Below are 14,035 nucleotides of genomic sequence, written 5' to 3'. Positions count from 1 at the left end.
AAGATTCATTCGATTATGGAAATGGAATTTGAGTATGGAGCTTGGAACTTACCCTTGGATTGACATGGCGGACTCTTACACACCTTCATGACCGCTGGGCGTGGCTGATGCTTGCACACATTGCCCGCGGGTCGACGGCTGCCATACCAGACGCACTGCAGAATGCGGAATTTGATGCCCTGACGACCGCAGGGCGCATTGCACTGTGTGAACAGAAAGCAAAGCAGAAACCCATTGCAATTGACATTAATAAAAGATGCACTACCATAGCCATAGTCGTAGCCATAGTCGTCGCCATAGCCATGACTGTAACTGTTGTATTACCACCTACCTCAGACCAGGGCTCCACACGCCAGACGCCCTTGCAGCGCTCGTTGTAGCATTCTTGCCGTGCCGCCGGCCTCTCGTACTCATCGCAGGCGGTGCCCGCGCTGCCGTTCTGATACCGGCAGTGGACCTCGCGCCGTTGCACGGCCGTGTTGCGGCCGTGGCAGCGCGACTGGTGGCAGAGAGTCCACTCGCCCTTGGTCCAGTGCGGACAGGGCTCGTTGCCGCAGCTCTGGAACGTGTCGGGCATGTCCAGCCCCTGGCTACGGCATTGCGCATTCTCGACGATGTCGACGACGCTGCCATCGGTGGCATTTGACATCGTCGTCTTCTTTGTTGCCACACGCCGGCAGCTCAGCGTGCGTCGCTATGGAGGTGGCAAAAGAAACAATGTTTACTGTTATTTTCTTCTTCTTCTCTCTCTCTCTCTTTCTCTCTCTTCCCCCTCAACCTCTAGCTCTAGCTCTACCTCCATCTCTATATCACTGCCTTCGTGCCACACATAAAACAATGGACGACGGCAGCCAGGCCAACCCTGCCTGCTAAAATATTTAAACTCGTCCTCAATCTCTTCTACTTCTACATCTACTTCGTCCTTTCGCGGACCCTGACTTGGGTTTTGGGCTTGAAAAAGTTGAATCTGTGCAGCCAAGGCAAAGCCAAGCATTTGGCTAATTATTATATAAGTGTTGTCTGTGGCTTGGGGAGTTCTACTTCTACTGCCGCTACTTTTGTTTCTGCTTCTGCCTCTATTTCTACTTCTTCTGTTTTCTTTTTTCCCAGCCCCTAACAAAGCTAATTTGGTAAAGCTTGTTTGAATGGAAACTTTAGAGAATTGTTGTAGCAAATATTTGACTTTAGTTAACTGAAGACATTTAGATTAGGAATAGCTCAAAATCAAATTCGTTATATAAAGATGAAAGAGTTAAAGGACTACGGCGGGTAGAGTTCAGAGTTATTTGTGCTGACAGATGAGAAATTTATTAATTTATTAAGCATAGGAAAATTTGAAGTGCGGATGGGAAGAATATATTGATGTCTCTAGTGCTTCAGTTGACTTTATTGAAGAAGCAAATAAGTCTCTGATATAACGCACTGTGGGGATTTCATTTAAAATGTTACTACCTCCACTTTAGTATCAACAAATGAATTCGTTCATATCTTTTACTGTTTTGTTTATAGTATATATTGAAGCTTATCATATAAAATTAAAAATTCACCTATTTCTTTCAGCTAATTCATTTTTATGGAACTAGTCGATGGAAATCGATACTCGAAATGCCATTAAAAAATCAGCTAAAAATCCTCCAGCTGTCATTCAGTCAAAGATTTTTCACTTTTTGTGGTCGACCTGACTTTTTTTCAATATATGGGGTTAGATTACATTGATGCCAAAATGGCAAATATTTTAGGAATGCATGTTTTTATTTTATTTTATTTTAAGCTAAAATTAAAACAATATATGTATAATAATAATCGAGTTATTTTATATTCCACAAATTATACATTTATATCGATGAAGTATTTATTTCCTTTTGCGTATTGGCCAATTAGGTTGAATATAATATATATTAACTCCTACTTCCTTTTCAGACATGCTGTTCCAAAATAAATCTAAAACTATTTTATTGTTAAATTAAAAATCCCGTTTCCTTGCTTTTCAAATCTCACCCAATCTCAAGTCTTTTCCTTAGCTTTTCGCAGTCAGCTGAAATCCATTTCATGTGAATTATTTTTCGGTCAGGCAATTGCTAGATTTTACTTAACTTTCAGCATGATTCAATATATGTTCATTAAACAAATAAATTCTTAATAAAGACACACTCTTCCATAACCTAACCTATCTCATCCACAATAATAATTTCTATACTAATTATTACAATTTACAAAAATCCCTTTTCCTTGGCTTTTCTCTAGATTTTCTTGCACTCACCTGCAATCCGCTGCCTGCGGCTCCACATTCCTGCGAGCACTTGGACCACTCGCCCACCTGCCAGCTGTAGACGTAGTTCTGTTCCGCCTCCTCCATATCCCTGCTGCTCGTCCGACTGCTGCTCGACGTGCTGGTGGGCGGCAGTGTCATTGTCGTGGCCGTTTCCCAGCGTGCGTGTGGCATATGCGGCGGCACATTGTCCGTCTCCTCGAGGGGCCCTCGGTGTTGTTCCAGGTGCGGCTGCTGCAGGTGCTGGCCGGGCACGGCGACTATGCGACCTGCCTCGGTGTGGTGCAGCTCTTTGGTCAGCACGCGGGCCGGTTCGTCCTGTTCGTAGCGCTGAGGAGGCAACGGCGACGGCGACGGCGGCTCCAAATCGAGGCCATAATTGAGCGCCTCGCGCTGCAGCAGATGCTGGCCGCGTGAGTCCTTAAAACGCTGCAGCGGCCAAAGCAACTGCCATTGGGATAGCGAGGGAATAAACATAAAGCAAAGGGTTTAACGTATGAGAAATGTTAGCTGCAAAAGCAAAAATAGTTTTGGCACGGAAAATAGATTGCTATAGAGCCCGCATGCAGCATGTGGCAGGCAGCATGCAGCATGCAGCAGGCAGCAGGCAGCAAAGCGGCAGAGCCAGAGCCAGAGCCAGGGAGGCAGCATCCAGGCAGGCAGCATCAATTGGGTGCTGTGTTGTGCTATGCTACGGTAAATTTGCACGGCCGTCAACGCGTTTCCGTTTCCGCTTTCATAACGTGTGCGCTATCAGTTCGTATAGGGGTGAGGGTACATAGGTATGTATGTGTACATGCGTGTGTGTGTGTGTGTGTGTTGTATATGCTGTTCATGCATGCACACTTGAATTGCCCTCATCAATTGCTTCACGTTGACTGACTACGTACTGCAAAATCCGATTAGCCATTGAACTCAGCTACCCACACGCCTCTCAGTCCAAGCCCCTCCTCCCCCACCGCGCCCATCTTAACCCAAACTCCACCGATTCAGCATGCAGCCCCCGCCCACCCCCGCACAACTATCAAAGCACTCACACAATGCCGCTGCTTGGCACTCAGGCTCCATGCAAAAATTTGACTACCAAATGCATTTTTGGCCAACAATTTTCTAGTGCATATGCAACGCATTTGGTTTTTGACTTTTGTAAAGCTTCTCATTCCATATAGCACTTGCAATGCTGTTGCTGCTGATGCTGTGGGCCAGCATTGTCTCACTGTCAACATCATCGTCGCTGGTCGTTTTCATTTACAGCTGCCCCCGCAGCCGCAGCGCCCGCCTCCTGCCATCGGGTCGTTGCACAAGCGAAAAGATGATTTCCCAAGTGCCACTTGAAACCGACAAATACGTTTCGCCGTTTGCTCTTGTTGTTGTCGTTGTTGTTGTTGTTGTTGTTGTTGCTGGTGTTGCATCTGCTGCGCTTTTATGTGCAGCTGCTAGGCTAGGTTTCTGTAGCTCTAGCTGTAGCTGTATGTGTGTGTGCCGTTGTCATTTGTAGCTCGACACTAACGCCAACGCCTCCTTATATAGCCTTTTATTGTCACCGCAATCGCAATTGCAATCGGCAGTGCTCTTCTGTTGTTGTTGTTGTTATTATTGCTGAGCTGCTGTCAATAGGTATACCGTAGGCAGCATGGCCAAAAACTGTTGGCAACCATTTACAGCTGCTCTCAGCCCGTAGAGCAAACCCCAAGCTCTCCACGTTGCAGTCGTTAAACTAAACTTTTGCCTGCTCTCTCTGTGCATGTGTGTGTGTATGTGTGTGTGTTTTTTGTAGCTCAGGAAGCTAATGCCAATACGGTAATTAGTGCCGTACCGACACAGACAGAGGGAGAGAGAAAAGGAGAGGGAGAGTAAGTGAGAGTAAGCGAGACTGAGAGCGAATTTCAGCATATCTTTGCTCTTCTATTCGTTGTCAATTTTGTCTTGCTTTAAAGCTCAGCATTTACGTAATTTATGCAAACAAACCTTGATTGAAAATCAGATGAAACAAATGAAAATTTCGATTTGTGGCATATATCGGTTATACGATATTGTTGGCAATTGATGCAGTAGTTGAATTATTTAGCCACACTTTAAGGCAGACAACAGAAAATGGTGCTGCTATTTTTGTTTAGGCTTCAATATCAAAGTGAAATATATTTATATATGAATTGCCGGTAAATATTTATTTTGTATTTTTGCAAGGTTTTTAACTCTGACTTTTTAATGGAAAATTATATATATTATTATTTATTATATTTATTCACTGAATAATGCCAGTAATAAATATAAATATTTCTATATTTATATTCAATTTATTTGGCAATATATAAGCTTCCATTTGGTAAAAATTGAATAATCAAAATGAATAATGAAAAATCTTTAATATGTTATTGAATATTTAGAGATATGCGCTGCGATTTGTAGGCATATTTAGATTGTATTTTGTGATATTTTGTTTTTAATAAAATATCTTATAATAATATATAATAATATCATTATATCATTTGACTCATTTAATTTAAGGTAATTTATTTATACTTAGTCATTTTGTTGTTCACCTCAAATGAATTGACTTTTAAATAGTGAAATTTAATCTGCAGAGATTAGATTTGGTTACATGGGTTAACGGGTTCAAGAGGTAGTTCTTAGGGAATACATCTAGCTTAGGCTCGTCTTTCGTGCTATTAGCAATGCGACGATTTATCGCTTAAATTTGTAATACAAATCCAATGCATAGCAGAAATGCAAATTTCTATTCCCCATTTCAATAGACACTCACTCATCCATATTTATTTTGCATGATTTGAAGTTTTTCCAGCTTCCGTCGAGCGAATATCGCACTAATTACAGATCTATAATTAAATCAGCTTTTTTTTTCATTTAGCACATTTTTCGCTCTAATTAGCGAATGCTGCCATTTTATATTTTTAAATATATACGATTTTATACATATACATATATACATGTTAACGTTTTTTTATTCTCGCAAAAAGAAAATACTTTGAGGCACGCACATCGTTAAATTCTCACGCCTGACAAACGGAGGAAACGTTGCCAGAGACAACCAGTTAACCAAATAGCAGTAAACCAACAATCAGACCAAAAAAATGACGAGACAGCCGGGAGGGAACAACTAAAAGATGCCCTGTTTTAGAGTGTTATATATAGAGTATATTTAAATAGAGAAATATATGTCTAGGAATTCTGACTGAATATATGATATATACCCTGAGCATATTAAGCCCCCAGCTTTAACTCTCATTATACCCAATGCAAACACATTACAGGGCATAAAAGCCAACTCATAAAATGTGTAACATATTTTTGTAATTTTTTATATTTTTCATATTTTATTTATTTGAATTCTTTAACTTAAATTAATTTGAGTTTAAATGTTGCATTTAACAAACGCAACGAGTGCTGCAAATTACATTGCAGCTTAAATGGAGCGCAGCGCCGCAGAGCCGGTGGTGGCTGCCCCGAGGGCGTGGCTATCCTGTGAGCCTGCCAACATCCTGCGAGCGGAGCATTAATAAATAGTCGCAATCAAAATTAAAAGGGCTGCAAAACTGTGCAAACATTTCGCTTCTTTAAATCATTTTGCGCAGCGCGTAGACGAGGAAAAGGGAAATACTGAGAGAGTGTGGAGGGAGAGGGCAGAGCTGCAGGATGCAGTATATGGCAGGATATAGTGTTGCCTAGCTCGGCAGCTAGGCAATGTCTGTGCAAATTTATTAACGCGCTTCGACTGAGCTTTAGCTAAAATACGATTTTTGGCCTCTCCAGTTATATAAATTTGTCTGGCATGTCCGGGACCTACGCCACTCGCATAATTAATAGGCCAAAAATGCTGAGCAATAAATTTTTGGGGCACAGGCCTCCGAACCGAGCCGCGGCATTGATGAAGTCGAGACTGGGCGCTCTGCTTGGACAACTTCGCCATGGCTGCCGGCTGCCGGCTGCTGTTCTTGGCTAATTGGTAGTCGCAATGTAAGCAGTTCAATTACATGCAAAATGGCCAAAATGCATTAGCCTGGCCAACAGCCAATTGCATAATAATGCGCATAAAAGCCAAAAGAGCCAACTGGCAATTGGCAATCAATAAAATGAAACTGATTTACCCAAAGACAAATCGCCTGCCTAATGAGCAGCTCTCGTTCAGATGCTGACGAAACTATGTAATTAAAAATTAAATTACCTGGATTTACTCAGGTATTTATATGTATGTATGTATAGGAAGATATACAAGTATATAGCTAGAGAGCTCAACTTGGCCATAAAACCAACTCGCTCATAAAAGCAGCAAAATATTGAATGACATTAAAAGGTAGAGCTGAGAGTGTTGACTGACTTGAAGATACCCGGACTAGACTTGAAGATGTCCTGATACTTGGGCTGAGTACAGAAAGCTGTGTGAATGTGAAATATCTAGAACAGAATATACTTTATATATTCAACTTTATTAAATACACTCTTAGAGTATTAGTAGAGAGCTAAGACTGTTGACTGACTTGAAGATACCCGGACTCCTCTGCCTCTTAGTCGATCAAAAATATCTACTACGGAATATATTTCATATTTTGAATATAAGAATTAAGTAGATAGCAAAGAGTATTGAATGACTTGGAGTTACCCTGGCTAAGTCTACTCTCTACTTAATGTCAAATATCTAGAATAGAATATATTGCATATATTAAACTATCTCGCAGACAATTAAGTTCATAGAATTAAGTAGACAGCAGGAAACTGCAAAGTATACCCACATCTACCCCATTCAAGTATACTCTTAAACAGAGTATTTAATGCAACTCGGCTGGCTTAAAATACAATGATTTCAGCTGCGGCATTTCATTAGCATTTAATTAGCTACCTGCGCCAGGCGGGCGCATCGAATACTTTAAGCTGAGCGAAGCATACCTTGAGGCAACTCAGGGCTGTTAACTAAGACGAGCTGCTGTTTACGACTGTCAAATGGCTCTAAATAGTTGGCATTGCCACGAATTCTATTAAATTAATTACCTCATTTTATATGTGCAAGGTAGATGAAATGAATTAAATATATACATTATTTACTATATTTCATTGATTTTTATCGCTTTATAAATTTGAGTAAATTTAATGCAGGTATGCTCATACATTTCATTTAATTTCATTTCGAATACCATACTTCGATTTGGATTTCGATTTGTTGCTATGCATTGATTTTCCATTATTCACACTCTATTGTAATGTGATAAAACATTGCACTAATTGTGAAGCATTAACATATGTCAAATAGTTTTATGTGACGCGTTGCCTGGAACTGAAATTAGTATACGAGCAAATGGCACGCCTGCATAAATATGAAATAAATATGGCACAGTGGTAGAATATTTTATTTTACCATATATGTGTTTTTCATGTATAGTATATAAACTAGCAGATATGGAGATACTAAACTGACCGATCTATTGAATATAATAATTAATTTTAATAGAAAATGAATTCTATAATATGTCAAAGTATTGATAATAATTAGGAGCATTTGTAGGATATTTAATTAGCTATAAGTAATTATATATACCTTTAAGACATGTTAACTGATATATCCAAAATTCTGCGCTATTTCAAAGTATTTATATTAAATATGCGCATTTGTATCTAGAAAGCAAGCTCAAATATATAAATATTATATAGGACACATATGTATTTGCGATATACAAAATTATATACAAGATATAAATGTAAGCTATACATAGATAATTCTATGAAAAATGAGATACTAAATGATTCAGCAGAGCTTTTTTGAAAGCTACAAAAGTTTCCATAATATATACTGAATTATTTTTTCGATCCAAAGGTATCTGGCGGATACAAAATATATCTAAATGGAATATAAGTATTCAAAGATTGTGTTCTTATACAGTGAATTTTATTTTGAGAGTCATTCTCCTTAATGCATACTCTAACAATTCGAATGTTGCAGATATGCATTCAATCTATTTGCAATATCGAGTTTTGAGCACTTGGTCCAGTTAGGGTCATCAAATATTATTACCATAAAATAAATAAATTTTTGAAGGAGCATTACTTTGACCACAGTGTTTGACAACTAAATGAAATGCAAATATATTTTATTTCTAATAATAATGGAAAATGAATATTATATTGTGAGCAGTCGAGCGATGTTGCCGCAAAGAGTTAATCAATGTGCCGCAAGCGCTCGACCCCAAATAACAGTTATCATTCCGCCAATCGCACACATACATATGTATATATACAAATATATTTGTGTGTGGCTTAAATGCAGACAGCTAAAAGCTGCCGGCCAATATGCAAAAATGGCCGTCTACATAATCCAATGCACATATATTTGTTGCACTTGTATAAATATATATTTATATAAATTCATATATATACATATATTTAGAGAGAGAGAGATATATATATATATATATAGGCAGATAGTTTTTGCGGTTCAGGAAATGCGCAGCAACAAAAATGTTTGGAAATTAGATAAAATCGCTTTGGCAAACTATTTAAGTGTGTGTTTTGGTGGGCTGCTGCATTCGACTGTGGCTTACAATTTAACGGTAACTAGCTGAGATAAATGTGAACCGAAACAGCACTTAAAGCGGGTTGCATTGGCTCGGGCTAAGGTTGGAGTTGGAGCTGAGTGTGGGGCCTGAGACTGCGTTGCGCTTGGCTGTGCATCATAAATTATTTTTGCCTAATCTGCATATGGCATAGGGATATGGAAAATCGGCTACTGCTGCTGCTGCTGCTGGTTTCTGGTTGCTGGTTGCTGGCTGCTGGCGGTGCAAATTTCGGCTAGAGTCTGTTTAAACAGTAAGTGGGAAGCAGCTGGTATGCTTAAGTCTCGGCGGCTTTATTTGGTATATTTTCATAACCAAAAACCGCGACACTATATCACAGCAGACCAACACACCAGCACACACACACATTCGTACACCCACACACACAGCATTAACTTGGCCCAACGTCGGCAGGTGTAAAAGGCAACTTTTGTGCAGGGCCGCGTCGACAACGTTGACTGAAAGCTAATTTTCTATGCCAAAAATTTGTTTGCGCTTTATATAACTTTTATGAGCAGCACTGTGATTGGAGCTGAAGCTGGGTGTTGGCGGGGCACTCGCTGGGGCTGCTGCAGGGGCTGCGGGGCAGTAGCAACCAGAGGTAAACATTGCAATGAACTCGCGCGGCAAAAAACTTTTCAATTAATAAATTAAGTTTGTGGCGAAAAAAAATATTTGTTGCTAATTGTTTGTTGGCTTGTGCACACACACACACACACACACGCGCGCGCGTATATTGAAGAGGAATGCTTGACGTTTAGGGCGTGGCACTTACCAGGCCAGCATACCAACAAAAAACTTGTGGCAAGTTCTATTTTGCCACGTTGCCGCTGCTGCTGCTGCTTCTGCTGCTGCTTCTGCTGCTGCTTTGGCTGCTTCTGCTGCTGGCATTGAATGCCAGCGAGAACAGCTCATTAAAAACTTTTTGAAATGCATAAATGAATAAGTTAAATATTTCACATGTACCAAATATATATTCACATGAGTGTGTATATATAGATCATTGAATTTGATATGCATTGATTAAAATTATAGCATGCAAATATCCAAGTAACTTTGAATTAAATTAAAATACTCTACCATGCATTCTAAAAATAGATTTCATTTAATTTATGCATTAGCTATTGGTTTCGAGTGCAGACATTATAAAGCCATCTGTTAAAATAATATTATTGTATATATTTATATTAAATATTGTATATTTTAAGCACAGACTGCCATGCATCAAAGGCAAAGCCAAAAGTGTCGAAGAGGATTTCAAAATTTGTGCACTAATCCCAGCAACTTTGAATGTGTTGAAAAATTAATTTGTATTATTATTGCAAAATTCATTAGCCTCTTAAATATTTTGCATCAAATTTGTTTGATAGATTATTTCAATTAGTTTTAGTAGAGTGACGAGTAACGAGTAATCTTCGCTAAACTGTCCTATTTTATACCTCATACTCTAAAAATAATATATATAGTAATATATATATAAACCTAAAATCTTGGTACAAATTTTTCGAATGGAGCTCAAAGCATTTATTCTAAATTAATGATTATATTTAAATATTGTTTATTTTTAAACAAATTAAAATTATTTTCCAAACGGAATTTCTGGAATTTTTAAGAGATTGGCAAAAATTTATAAAAATATTTATAAAATGTACATTATAAACATAAATAAAATAAATTTGAATTTTTTTTTTTTTTTTTTTTTTATATGGATTACAAAGTAATCTCGAGATTACTATTTGGAAAATTAGAGGCAATTTGATTAAGTTGTCAATGACAAAGCAGTAAGTCTATAGAGCTCAACTATATAATTATATCTTATCAAGTATATATACACTAGGCTCTATAGCTTTTTTTGTAAATTTACTTCGGCAGACTCTATGTGGATAAACGAATTTCTCCATACTTGCAGAAATACCATTAGGAAATTTATGGAAATGGTGATTTGACTATAATTTGAATGGTATAACATACGCTCTATAGAGCAAAGAGTATATCTGTACCTTATCAAATGATATCTTAGAATTCCTGTCTGCCCACCTGATATTTTCAAAGGACGATTCACTCATATCAAATAGCTAACTCATACAAAACCTTAACAATCTTTACTATACTTTTTACAGGGCATTGCCAATTCGACCCTTACCTAGTAGCAATTTAATTTTCTATCTTTCATCTCTTCCGAAGAGTGTTCGCATATTGTTTGTTTAAAAATTTGTTAACTGATTTACGTGAATCCCAGTCATAACCACAAAAATGACAGAAATAATGTGAAATGTTTTCCAACTTTCGCAGTATATAATCAAATACTATATAACTGTTTTCTTTCTCTCTGCGGGTGTGTATGTGTGTATTATAATAATTAAATTAAATTGTCGTGCATATCGGTTGACCAACAATAATGCATAAATTTTATTTATACAAATTAAAATTTAATTAAGTGCTTTGTTTTGCTGCTCTTCTCTTGTTATTGTTGTTGTTGTTCTCGTGTTTGTTTTTGTTTATAGTCGGATGCTGCTATTGGGTTTTAACTTTGCAGCATATTTTGTAGTTCACAATCCATAGTCTACCTTCAATGGCATTTTAATTGCATTGCTGCGTTTTAAAGCACAACTAATTGCAGTTATGGAATTTAATTTTAAGTTTCCTTTTTATGAACCAATTATTCGATGAGAGATATTTTAATCAATTCGAGTACTAAATATAGAATTCCTAAATGTATAAGAAGTGGAAGTTGATTTTATAGAGAATTAAATGGTTATGTCTCAATTATTTCATATAGATTCTCGGATGTAAATATTTAGTACGAATTTAATCGTATATAACAAATTTAGTCTAGCATGTAACTAGTTTTGATATATGTATAAATACATATAGTTTATATTTTCCGTCGTCAATCGACATAAATTCACTTTAGGAAACTATTTTTATTTTGTTTAAAGAAGGAAATATTCAGATTTAATATAAAATTTTTAAATATTAAAAAAAAGAGTAGAAAAGTTCACTGTGTCTACAGCATAGTATATATAGAAGTTGGTTGAAATCGTGGCCTATCAATAAATTATATCTCTAGCAGTTTTGAATCTCATTTATTATTATTATAAATAATCCGCTATTGAGATCTTTTAAAAATGTACTAAAAATCATTTATAGTACATATACCTTTTGATGCTGGGTAAATCGGAAAAGATTAAATTGTTTATAATTTTAGAGGCCGACTTGATATGTGAATAATTGTAAATTTTCTCTTTCACATATAAAAATGTTGGTTACTTAAATTTGTAATAAAATATATATAATTTGAATTATTTAAAATTTTTATTTTATCGAATTTTTATAAGCTTAAGCAACAACAAACAATAAAAATGTTGTCAGATTGAAAAGCTAAACAGTCTTCTCTATAATTAGTCAAATATCAATTGATTTAGGCAAATTATTTACCTTTGCATATTAAACTAACAAATTAGAAACTAGAGCTCGACTAGAGTGGCTAAAGTGATTTGTATATTCCCAGGCAACAGCTGTCAATTAACGAAGCATTCAACATTTGCAAAACTTTGACCCAAATATTATTAAACCAAATTAGAGCTGACGTACAGCTGATTTCCATTAAATGGAGTTAAATGTCATAAAAGTTGCAACACGCTTGTGCCACACATCAGATATGCAATTATATAAAACGTGACAGGCGATTAAGTATGCAGAATCGAGCCCTTCACTCAAATGCAATTGGCCATCACAATGCATTCAATCATTCATTCAATCATTTCACTCATGCATTCTGTTGACTGCGCTCGGCAATCCGCTCAATAATAATAAGTATTAGCCTGCGGAATTTCATGCTAATTTAAGATTAAATATATTCATATTGGACTTTTATTTGATATATATTTTTTTATTGAATTTTGTAATATTTTTTACTTTGATTAAATGAGTTGGTTTTATGCATACTTTGCTGTTTGCACTTGATGCAATAAATATATGGAATAACTTTTTTTTATTTAATTTTTTCTTTTTTTTGTTTTGTTTTATGCTTTGTGCATGCTTTGCTTGGACTTTTAGCATTTGGCCTTTGCACTTTTGGGCCTTGGGTTTGGAGCTCTTGTTTGTTTTGCTGGACCATTATGCCAATTGTTTGCCCATTTCAGCAAAATGCACGAAATGCAAATAAAAGTCAGCGGAAAATGTCTTTGATAGCAAATAGCGAATGGCGTATGGCGTATGGCGAGTGGTAGAGCGAAGCGCTCAAAAAGTTCGCCTCGAGCGCGACTTTTGACCAATTTTTTAATTGAAGAAATGAAAGAAAGTCTAGAAAATATATAGATAAAAAATATTATCTATTGTTAAACAATAAGAGTTTTTGCTTGGTCGAGAGCGTAACGATTTAGGCGCTTACTGCCTCGAAAATAGACAGAGAGTGAGTAAGAGAGAAAGAGAGAGAGATGTATATGCATATATCGTAGTTAAAATGGAATGGAGTAGCATAGCTTGTAGTATTTCAGTAATATTTTATATATTTTACCTACATTGCACATTATTCAGTAAACAATTGTATTTGTGTTTCCATTGGTGTTTGTTTTTGTTTTGTTTTGTTTTTTATTGTGTTGTAAATGGGGTTTGGTTTGACATTAAGCATCACAACATCAACCCCACCGAAAAAGCGAGCACGAAACAAATATTAATTGTTTCCGGTTTACGTATACGTTGAAAAGAAAGATTAAATAGTGTTGAAAAGAAGTCAAAAGTCAACAAGTGAGAACGTTTTCGAAATTTCATGCAACGAACGAAGTGCTAACTAAGTAAACGAAATGAGAAGGCATGCAAAATAACAAGAAAAGAAAAACACCTAAAAATACGAAGAACGAAAATAACTGCGAAGCGAAAAATAAGGGCAAATTAATTAGTGTTTAAATGAGCTCCCCTTGTGGCCTTGCAGTAAACGAAGTAAATTGAAAAGCTAATGGAATTCAGCTGTTTCACAGCTGCACTGTGTGTGGGGTATGCAGTTCTGCGTAGTCGAAATTTCCAGAGGGTAGCACAAAAAGTTACTGAATCTCAAGAGCTCGAAATGCATTCAAAAGTATGTAACCTAACATCAACTGCGTTTAACTCTAAACAGAGACTAAAATGAAATGAATGCCAATAAAACTTCTTCAACTTGTTATTTTTATAGCTGTGGATAACCACTATAATTGATGCGCTTTCAAGT

General features: G+C 36.8%; 1 protein-coding gene across 6 annotated transcripts in view; it reads right to left on the bottom strand.

Annotated features, from left to right (window-relative positions):
- LOC6576562 (protein madd-4) overlaps positions 1-14,035 on the bottom strand; it is a 93,615-nt gene that overhangs the window by 1,275 nt on the left and 78,305 nt on the right. For 4 of the 6 annotated variants that reach the window (XM_044008475.1, XM_044008477.1, XM_032728704.2 and 1 more), the window contains 3 exons: positions 2,261-2,716; positions 332-694; positions 53-203 (listed from right to left, as the gene is read on the bottom strand). In XM_044008475.1, the coding sequence (XP_043864410.1) occupies positions 53-203; positions 332-694; positions 2,261-2,716 (970 nt within the window). The remainder of the gene's footprint in view (positions 1-52; positions 204-331; positions 695-2,260; positions 2,717-14,035) is intronic. The other 2 variants (XM_044008476.1, XM_044008478.1) reach the window with 1 other exon arrangement.

Source organism: Drosophila mojavensis, unplaced genomic scaffold (assembly GCF_018153725.1).
Source record: "Drosophila mojavensis isolate 15081-1352.22 unplaced genomic scaffold, ASM1815372v1 contig_36, whole genome shotgun sequence".
Taxonomy (NCBI): domain Eukaryota; kingdom Metazoa; phylum Arthropoda; class Insecta; order Diptera; family Drosophilidae; genus Drosophila; species Drosophila mojavensis.
This window is presented reverse-complemented; position numbering and strand designations above follow the sequence as displayed.